Source organism: Octopus bimaculoides, chromosome 2 (genome assembly GCF_046866305.1).
Source record: "Octopus bimaculoides isolate indiv1 chromosome 2, ASM4686630v1, whole genome shotgun sequence".
NCBI classification, from domain to species: Eukaryota; Metazoa; Mollusca; class Cephalopoda; order Octopoda; family Octopodidae; genus Octopus; species Octopus bimaculoides.
Genome location: NC_142929.1, coordinates 71,317,876 through 71,328,897, shown reverse-complemented (window position 1 = coordinate 71,328,897; position 11,022 = coordinate 71,317,876). Strand labels below are relative to the sequence as shown.

General features: G+C 36.2%; 1 protein-coding gene across 2 annotated transcripts; it reads right to left on the bottom strand.

Moving 5' to 3' along the window:
* On the bottom strand, positions 1-10,519 carry LOC106875328 (uncharacterized). Of its 2 annotated transcripts, none has more exons than XM_089346983.1 (2): positions 10,233-10,519; positions 1-1,954 (listed from the first exon to the last, which is right to left on the bottom strand). In XM_089346983.1, the coding sequence occupies exon 2, from the start codon at positions 1,917-1,919 to the stop codon at positions 894-896; it is 1,026 nt and encodes a 341-aa protein (XP_089203109.1). In that variant the 5' UTR covers positions 1,920-1,954; positions 10,233-10,519; the 3' UTR covers positions 1-893. The 2 variants fall into 2 exon arrangements, with proteins under 2 accessions (XP_089203109.1, XP_014778903.1); XM_014923417.3 differs by lacking the exon at positions 10,233-10,519 and adding an exon at positions 9,818-9,915.
* Positions 10,520-11,022: the final 503 nt, after the last annotated feature.

Below are 11,022 nucleotides of genomic sequence, written 5' to 3'. Positions count from 1 at the left end.
TAAGACAAGTACTTTTTTATTGACCTCGAAAGGATGAAAGTCAAAGTTGACTTTGGCAGTATTTGAACTTAGAACATAGAGAGCTGGAATGATACTGTTTTCAATGCTTTAACGATTCACCAATTCTCTGCTTTACAATGTTCAAGATCTGTCTTTTGTTTGCTCAAGATCTGCCATATTCCTGCTCATTTTAGGTGTCAACCAAGCTGGAAATGATCTTCTAAGAACTTTATAGTGAAAAATCCATCAATTTGAAACTTTATTTCCAATAAAGAGGCTAATATGAGAAGACCCAGATATTTATTGAATGCCTCTTGTAGTTTTATTTTTTTCTTAATGAGTTTCACACATTCAATTATGTCTTCTAATAATTATGAACCCCAAATTGTTAAGAGTAAAGCCATAGCTTCTCTCCATGGAAACGAATAATTCCAGCTTGATAGACAAATTCCATTTTTTAAGGTGGAATTCCAATTCTTGATCAATTTTTGTTTTAATGTTTAAATGACTTATAACAGAAATGATTATTACAAAGGCCTACTGAACCAATGACATTCTCCCAAAATTTATCACACATCATGGTTTGTTAATTTTTGTTGTTGTTTTTTTTTTTGAGACAAGTTTCGTTAAAAAAAATATATGAATATATTTTTTTAAGTGATAGACAAATTGTAATAAAATAAAAATATAATTTTTTTTTCCTCAGAAGTATAAAAAAAAAAAATAAGAAAAGAAATATCCAAGAGTCAAATGAAGCATCGAGTCACATTCACTGCCATCAATTATTCCCACACCAACATCCATTTAACCATGGTTCTTGCATGAACAACGTTTCTGATCATTTATGAACAATTTCAATGTAGAACAATTTATTATTTGGAAACTATCACCCACTAACTCAAAGTTTTACTACTTTTATATATTTTCACCTGTGGAACGACAGTGTGAATTTCAACAGGTCCCTTCAATGTGATGCTCAGATCTAGGTAAGTATGAATCCAATGATGTGTAGCAAAAGATATTGAAGGTATTGTCCGCTTGATACCTTTTACTTTAAGGCTTTTGCATGCCTTCTGTTGAATATTGGTGAGTTTGTCGAACTTAGCGCATTGAGTCCGCATCCAGAAAAATTTTGCAGGGTCAATTGTTGGAAAGAAATATTCAGCTGGTGCTAAATAAACCCCATCATCGACATCAGGGGGTAAATTATTTTTCTGGTATTGACGGTAGTGGAGAGTTAAAAAATGTGGACCTGTGCTGTCGAGGACATTCCACATGTGTGAGAAATCTGGCAGACTTTCCATTACCTTTTTCATAAAAGGGTGATTTTTACGGCAACCCATGATGGCATTGATTACAATATGTTCAAAATTAGAATCCAAAACAGGATGTTCGTATGGTTCTTGTCCAAGAAAACAGGAATATTTCAAGGATAATGGGTCAATAGATTTGAAACTTTCCATATCCATATCGGCATAAACACCTCCAAATTCATAAAGTACAAAATATCGCAGAGCGTCAGCCCGTCGAATATTTTCAGGATAATTATCAAATGTTGACAGAAACCAAGGATATTTATCAGCCAACATTTCTCGAGCACTGGCATCTGTCCATAACCAATATTCCCAATCAGGATGATTTTTAACCCATGATTTCACCCAAGATGTCAGTTTCCGAGGTACCATTTTGTCCTTCCATGTCTGATGGATAATTTTTGGAATTCTTCTTACTCCTGTAACAGGGAACAATTCTGGTTCTTTCATTCCATAAGGTTGGAAGTCCTTTTCTACAGCGATATTTAAATCATAGAAACTGCCATGTTCACGCACCTGCTCAAATTTTACCAACCAGTGGAGAATGAATATAAAAAAAGACCCTAAGGAAAGGGTTTTGAGAGGTAATTTTGGTATCCCCTGCATGATGGAATTCCGATTAGTATCCAGGCGTGGCAGATCTGCAGAAATATAGAAAAGAAAAATTTTAAATATAATAAAATGTAATTTATTCATTATGTAAATTTTAAATTATAAAATAAGAACAACAGCATTTCATATTTGCAGTAAATAATTTCTCAGATTAAGATACTTTATTTTACATTGTCTTAATTTACCAGGATATCGGCAGTAAGTTGTAAATGCAGGAGTAATTATATGTGTGGTATTTATCAACATCATTTTTGTTTTAATGTTCATTTTCCCATGGATGGAATCTGTTGTGACAAATTTTCAATGGCCGGATGCCTTTCCTGTTGCCACCTCTCACCTGTTTTCCAAGTAAGATAACATTTCCCCATGACCAGGTATGTTTACACTGAATATTGGAAACAAAGGACACAGCAATACTTTGACACTTATTTACAACTACCATGTGATGTCAAGGCAAGGAGATAGTAGCATGCATGCACGCACACACACACACACACATGATGGAGTTCTTCCAGTTTCTGTCTACCAAATCCACTCACAAGACTTTGGTCGACCCAGGATTATAAAAGAAGACATTTGTCTAAAGTGGCATGCTTGGAACTGAACATGAAACCATATGGTTGGGAAGCAAACTTCTTATTTCATTATTGCCCACAAGGGGCTAAACATAGAGGGGACAAACAAGGACAGACAAAGTGATTAAGTCGATTACATCGACCCCAGTGCGTAACTGCTACTTAATTTATCGATCCCGAAAGGATGAAAGGCAAAGTCGACCTCGGCGGAATTTGAACTCAGAACGTAACGGCAGACGAAATACCGCTAAGCATTTCGCCCGGCGTGCTAACGTTTCTGCCAGCTCGCCGCAAACTTCTTACCATACAACCACACCTGCACCTTTATATATATATACACACACACACGTTTTTCAAAGGGCTTAAGAGTCAATGTTGTTGTCTACACAAAAGTGTTGGATAAAGTGTTGAGGCCTTGCATAGACAGAGCATGCAACAGAAGACCGTACGTCTTCCAACAAGACTCTGCACCATCTCATTAAGTTATGATAACCCAAGCATGGATGTGTGCCAATCTCCATGATCATGTTCACTCAGACACATGGCCTCTTAGCTATTATGTAGGGAGTATAGTTGAAAGAGGTCAATTAATACCCCCATAACCAGCACTATGTCCAAAACTGATAAAGATCATCTGATTTGGACATATAGATGCTTCTGAACCTGTATTGAAGCAGCCTTTGATGTTAAAAGTGGATTCATTGACTAAGTATGATAAAAAGATTCTCAAGATTATTTGTTTTCAAATACAGATTTTCTTTGATGAGCTATACATCTTTTTCTAAATTCATAACTGACTGCAAAAAACGATACTCTCTGTATATTATTACCATTGTTTAACATGTCTTCCATGCTGGTATGGCGTGGACAGTTTGAGAGAAGCTGGCAAGGTTAGACTTGCACCATGTTCCATTGTTCTGGCATGGCTTCTGCAGCTGGGTGCTCTTCCTAATGCCAACCACTTTACATAGTTTATTGGGTGCTTTTTATGTGGCACCAGCACCTGTGCTTTTTATGTAGCACCATGACCAGTGCTTTTTGCATGACACCATCACTAGTACCTTTTAATGCAGCCATATCTGATTCCTCTATAAAACTGCTAAAAAAATAAGTCATGTTTTTGAATTCTTGTTGCTTCGAGATAATGTGAAGTAAAGCCTTTTCTGCCTTTATTCAAATAAAAATACTATGAAATTTTTGAGACTACTTGGTTTTTTTCAACATTTGCAGAGAAGTGTATATCTTAGTTTTTAACAATTTGGTGTCAGCATATGGCAGTTCCAACTTTGAAGATTTTACTCTTGATGATGTATAAAATATTAAATGCAAACAACAGTGATTTGTCTTCAGACAAATCTGATATTGATATTTATGAATCTTCGTCGGACAAGGAAGATTTTGATAATGAAATTGATGAAAATTATATTGAAAACATTATGGCAACATGGTTGAAGATTACTACATATTTCACAATTCCTGATTTCACAGAAAAGACTAGTCCACAACACAGTGTAACCTCCTGATGCTCAACCATTGCACTATAATTTTTATTTTTATCAAAAAGTTTTTGTGAAGCTGTCGTGGAGAAAACAAATGCTCAACACATAATTTCTATTTGTGGAAGACCCAATCCACTATGGCAGCAACTGATACTGCAGGAATGCGAGCTTTTTTTACCATGAACATTATGTTTGGTATCAAGCAGCTTCCTCGACTGAGGAATTACTGGAGTCCTGATATAAGGTATGGTGATCCATATATCTCCAGCATTATGTCTAACTATAGTTAATTCATATATTACGTAAAAAGCCACAAGGTACCTCCACCACCAAAGGACAACGACCATTTGAAATTTTGGGTTGACATTGCAACTCAGTTATGTGAAGGCTTTTCTTCCAGAAAGCACAGAACTAGGAGAAAAACAAATTTAACTGAGGCAGATGTCAACAGAAAAAATATTGACTTCCATAAAATGGAAAAAATTTGCAGACTGTTTGCTGCAAAAAGATATCAGGTCGAGACCTCATATATGAGTTTGTTTTGCAAAGTGCCCTTGTGTAAAGGGTGTTTTGGACAGTTTCACAATAGGAATATGCATAACTATATTTTGTTGTTTGATAGTAATACTATCATATATTCCTTTCATTTTATTACAAATAATATGTGAAAGTGAGAAATACATATTAATTTTCAGTATGTTACGCACTTGTACTCATCTTTTTCTCACCTGCTAATGAACTTTTTTTATTAGATGCATTCAGTTATGTAAATGTATTCATTAAATTGTATAAGAGTATATAGTCAATGGTATACTGACTAGTAAAAGAGTTTTGTACTTAATTTTCAATGAAAATGTTTGAATAAAATATAGAGAAAAAAATAAAATCTTTTGCTGATTATACCTGTATTTTAATTAATTCAAATTAATCAGACTGGAGCCTGGTGTTGCCATCCGGTTTCACCAGTCCTCAGTCAAATCGTCCAACCCATGCTAGCATGGAAAGCGGACGTTAAACGATGATGATGATGATGATGATGTACCTCATCCTGAAAATTGGCAAAATTGTTGGTGGTTGACATCTGGGATAGTTTTAGTAACAAATCAAACAGGTAAGTTGCATTAAGAATTTCAATTTTAGTGCTTATACATAATGTTATTGCTTTTACACCCGTTAATTAAATTTACCTTCCCATAAAAGTCAAATTTAATCAGCAAGATCAGCTAAATTTACATAATTATAAACCACTGGTATACAAGCACCCACTCAAAATTTCAAATTTGTATGTAAAAAATTAACAGTTACAAGCAAATATTGTGGACCCCCAACCCTTGAACCTGAATAATTCAAAATAATGTGAACAAATAAGCATTTTACATTTGACAGATTAATCTGAACACTAAAGGGTTAAGATATAGAGCAACAGATATAGGTATCTTGCTGTAGAGTAGACACATAGATACCCTGGTTGAAAAGGAAAGAAGAGTGAGTTGGAGATACAGAGTGATAGTGAGAGAAAGATGATGGCAAAAGATGTGTTGGGACATGCTCTCGAGGGACATTGGAGATAGTGAGAAGAAGTGTGGTGATATGGAGGTCTGGGGTGGGTGAGTGGACAGGATGAGGTGACTAGCAAATGATGGAGACAAATATAGGTGAGTCTTTGGGGGCAGGGGTTACAGTAGATATATGAGGGCATTGAGGGTGATAACAGAAAGGAGGTGATTAGTGGAGACAGTAGGCAGGGGAAGACAGTTGGAAATGGAAGTGGCTTGAGGTAAGGGAAGAAAGGTAATTAAGAAAGCCATGGGATATAGTATGTGCCTATTCTACTCTCAGGTGATAGAGAAAGTGATGGGTGTTAAGGGATGTAATGTGGGGAGAGATGGTTGACAGGGTAGAGAGGATGAAGGTGGGGGTAGAGCAGATACCCTCATGGACAAGCATTACTAAGGTGGTTTTAGGATATCAATACTCCTGTGGTGGACAAGTCCTCTTGAATACAACAAGGTGCCAAATATCTTGGTTCTTTGTCATCTACTTTGCAAAGCAGTGTCTTGAGATCAGTCTTCCTGGGTCTCTCTCTTCCACAAGTTCCATCCATTTTAAGTGATTGGCACTTCTTTATGCAACAGTCCACATCCATATGCATCATATCACCACATCAGTGCAGTCTTCTCTCTTGCACATTGCAACTAATTCCTCTTATGCCTAACTTTTCTTTCAATATACTACTGCTTCATTCCTATCTAACCTTTGCATGTCCTCTACATTCAGGGCTCATATTTCACTATCATGTAGCATTGCTGTTTGTATCACTGAGAGAGAGACTTTTGGTTGCCAACAGAGGTAAAAGTTCTCTGAACTGTCTCCATCCTATTCCTATCCTAGCAATTACACTTTCAGTATATCCTTTTCTACTGCTAATTTGGTCACCAAGGTAACAGAAGTTATTCCCTACTTCTAGAGAGTCTCTGAGGCATTTGAGAAAGTCAATTTGTCATGTAACTGTAGACGTTATGGCTCCTTCCACATACAAACAACACTTTCTCTGTTAACTTTCCTATTAGACCACTGCACTTCTTGTGTGTCCATAACTTGCACTGGATTCACCGAATAGAATTCCTGCTTACACTTTTCCTACATATCAAGCAAGGCCATTTACCTGAAATGGGTAAGGTCCTGTCTGATTTCTTGCTTACTAGGATCTTGGTCTTTGCTTAGTTAACTTTAAGGCCCTTTGATTCCAGGTTTTGCTTCCTCATCTGGTGTTTCTTTTCTAGTTCCATTACAGATTCTACTATGACTTCAAATTGACATATCAGCATATAATAATTCCCATGGGCTTTTGATCTTAAATTCCCCTGTTACGGATGATGATGAGTGGGATGAAGACTGAGCCTTGATGAACACCTACTTATACACTAAATTCACCACTGCATTCGTGCTTAATTCTTACCTTACCAACAGCATCCCTGTACTGCTTTCACAAGCCATTTATCTACCCCCAGCTTCCTCAGAGACCACCATATCACAGAGCGAGGCATCCTGTCGAAGGTTTTCTCCAGATCAACAAATGCCAAGTACAATGGCTTTATTCTTGGTTAAATATTTCTCTTGCAGTAATGCTTCTCCTTGGCACAAAGCCAAACTGCATTTCATCTAGTCTAATTCAGTTCCTAATTAATTGGGCTATAACTCTCTCTGTATCAGTCATCACCTGGTCCAGCAATTTGATGCCCCTATAATTATTTCTAAAGCACATCCTTTAACCTTGTAGCAGCTAACTATGATGTTGCTACACCAGTCACAGATGATTACACCTTCCTGAATAACCTGATTAACTACACAGGTGACTAGACTGTATCCTACTCTACCATATATTTTAAGCATCTCAGCAATGATGGACCAGGGACTTTCCTTGTCCTCATATCTTTGTCTTACCTATCATACTGTTGCCAACTGTGATAGCTGGTCCCTCTGTTGGGTTCACATGGGGGAGAATCCCTGCCATTCATTCTCTATGTTCAATAGCCTGAACTTGTACATATACATATATGTTTCACCCATAGCATGGACAATTATCTTTTGTTTACAAAATCAACTGACCATTAAATAGTTCTTCCTCTGGCTTTTAGAGGGGTCATGTGCCTTCAGCCATTTGAATCTGACAAGTCACCTTTACTGCTAAGTGCTTTATAGGTATGAAACCAATGGTGACTCAATGACTGGGTATAACTTTTAAATTCCTATAAAATATACTATATATATACTGGAGCCTGGTGTAGCCAGTCCTCAGTCAAATCGTCCAACCCATGCTAGCATGGAAAGCGGACGTTAAACGACGAAGAAGAAGATATATATATATATATATATATGTAATGCACACAAGCTTGCATACATTCATGTTTGCAGAAGTATAATTTTTCATACATAGTACATCTATGACTACCTTAATTAAAGTATCTGTTTTCTTTCGCATAACTACAGTTAAGTGCCCCAACCGACTTTGTTTCCTCACAACTTTCTTTAAAATGCATATTTTAAATGAGATTTTGCAGAGATAAGTTACGATTACATTGATAACATACATTATTTATTTATTTATTCATCACACATGGATGCACAGAACATATTTTCTAGGCGACACACATTTCCAATTTTTTTCAACCATTAGAGTTACTTGGAACTTATGAGAGGAAGGCTCTATATTACTCAGAACATATAAAACAAGGACTAATTCTAAAGTCTGAAAACAAACATGGCCGTTTAAGACAAACTTATGAAAATGCTCTGGACAAGCAGCGGGTTAAAACGCATTTTTTTTTGTAAATAATACGTTTTTAAATGATATTTTCGAGTAGACGACGTAGTGTTGATGTTCTGAATAATAAAAATTAAAAATGAAAAGTGCCTAAGTCATATTGGAGAAGAAAAATGATTAGCCACTCTTCCTAAAAAAGGAAAAAATAGGTAAATTCCTTTTCCGACATAATCGTAATCCCGGAAAATTCCATTAAAACGTAAGTATTAAGAAAGTTATGAGGAAATAACGTTGACAGGGGACCAATCTGGTGTTATACCACACATACACATATATTAGCTTTAGTATCCCCTGCGCTGCTTACAGAGAGATAGAGATTTCTTTGGCGTATGGTTAACTCCAAGCTAGCTCTTACTGAGTAGACGATAATAAAGGCAAATCAGCGGTGACTATCCTGTCTTTTTGTTATACGCAGAGCACAATGGGGCCGCATCATCCAAAAAATCCTTTTCTACTCTTTTTCTAAGCCTGTAAAGTATGATTTAAAACATTTTAGCCTACTACTTCAAGAAGGTCGAGCGAATATAGTCGCACCCATGCTGGCTTGGCATATGGTGGTCATTTTGTTATGGGCGTCGCGATACTGTGCTGAACCTAATAGGACTTCAAACTGACATAAAGTATTTCTTTCTCAGTTCATACACCGTTAGATAAATTTGATAAATTTAACCACGCGCGGTGATTGTGGCACGCTCACCTAACGCACGTAAACCCACAGCCCAAGGTATTACTTCTGTAACATGCATGGCAAGGCCATAGTTTGAAAGATATGTACGGCAGCGTTATCTTATCTGATATTTAATTACGGTAAGGTTGTGATTTAAGAGAGATTCTGCGGTTATTCATAACAGGTCGAAAGACTATGTAGAGTAACTTAATGAAACGTTCTACATCATATGAGTGTGTAGCGAGCAAGAGAGAGGCGGGCGTAAACCAAGACGAGAAACTCTGCGTGATCACTCGATTTATTAGAAATAGCAGCTAAAATCTTTCTCAAATCATATCATGCAATATTATATAAAAGGCAGGTAATGTGGACACGTATATCCTTAAAGACACAGGATGGTCATGGCCGGAATGCCTTAGATCGCAGATCAGCTCCATAGAGATTAACACGGAGCTAAACAACAATAGCTAGCTATCGGGGGCCATGTAGGCAGAGCCAGAAAGAAAGATTTATAACACGTACTTATATTATTACTGCCGGTTCGAGATTGCGAAAGGCAGACAAAAAAAATACTTGAATAAAATAATAATAATAATAATAATAATAATAATAATAATAAAGCTAATCTTTTACTAAATATACATGTATCGATTACTTTACATTATATAAATCACATTCGATATAATTATTTGTTTCAAGCGACCTCAAAAAAAAAAAAGTGAAACATAATTGTTGGTGAGATTAAAATCCCAATATTGGCGTAAATAGAACACAAAGAGAAAGGTAAAAAGCCATTAGCAGGTAGAAAATATAATACCGAGTCTCACCTATTTCGTAGCTTTCTGACCTGTCAGAATTTTTACGGATTCTTCGTGACGGCTCGAAATACTTCATCTGACCCAATTCTATTAGAGACATGAGCTGTTCTCTCCCTTCGAGCGGTGAAACATTAAAAACAATCCTTTTGTAAATTAATACCATTTTTTTTTTACCTTGTTCATGTACTACGTCTGCTTTAAGACGAGACCCATACGAACAATTCTAATCCTGATAATTAGTGGATGAATATAAAATAAACAAACCAGCAAACACACAGACACACAAACTTTAATATTAGTAAGAATGGAGAATCATTTTTGACGGCCCAAGTTTGTTTATTAGTCGGAGAATGAGAGCCTTTGAAGATACAAAGCGAAAAGTAAAAAGCCATTAGCAGGTAGAAAATATAATACCGAGCCTCACCTATTTCGTAGCTTTCTAACCTGTAAGAATTTTTACGGATTCTTCGTGACGAAGTGGAACAGGGGTATTGAATCTGTTGTAATCGACTTCAATTACTTATTTTATGTGTGGGTGTTGAACTTAGGAAAGTAGCATACTGTGAAAGAAGTGTACAGCCAACTTAAACTTTAGTACTTACCTAGTAAATATTTTATCGATGCTACTGGAAATTTAACATAGAGAAACAACGAAACTAAATATTGCAGCATGGCCTTGAATTAAAAATATGTTCAATGACTATTATCTTTACACACACACATTAATACGTACAACAAAGATTTGGTAACTTGAGCATACCTTCACATGTGTGCCCCGCCCCGCCCGAATTCTTTACCTTATAACTTCTAGAAAAATGGATATTTTTCAAAGAAACTTTCTGCAAATACGCTTCAAATGGTGTAGATTCCAATTCTGAGTGTTGGGTGAAAAGTTTCGGAATGTTCATACGAATCAACTTTGTTTCCTCATAACTTTCGAAGAAATAAGCCTTTAATGAATTTTTCTACAAATACATATCAGAGAGCGACAAAAGGGATCTATTTTAAAACGGGGGCCACATTTTTCATTAATGTTTTACGTAGTGTTTTTGGTACGGAAAGACTTTCAAACTTCGTATACTTATCTATTTTGTGTTATAGAACAGAAAAATATTTTTGTATTCGAATTTATTTCATGTAAAAAATTGTCTTATTTCGATAATTTCAACCTCAATCGAGCTAACCTGGGACCAAAGGCATTCCGGTCGTGACCA

Bases quoted from the DNA above. Each gene is read 5' to 3' on its own strand.
- LOC106875328 (XM_014923417.3), bottom strand. From the start codon at position 9,908: ATGTCTCTAATAGAATTGGGTCAGATGAAGTATTTCGAGCCGTCACGA. The intron at 1,955-9,817 runs GTGAGACTCGGT...ATATTTCTGCAG, and splicing joins GTCAGAAAGCTACGAAATAG to ATCTGCCACGCCTGGATACT.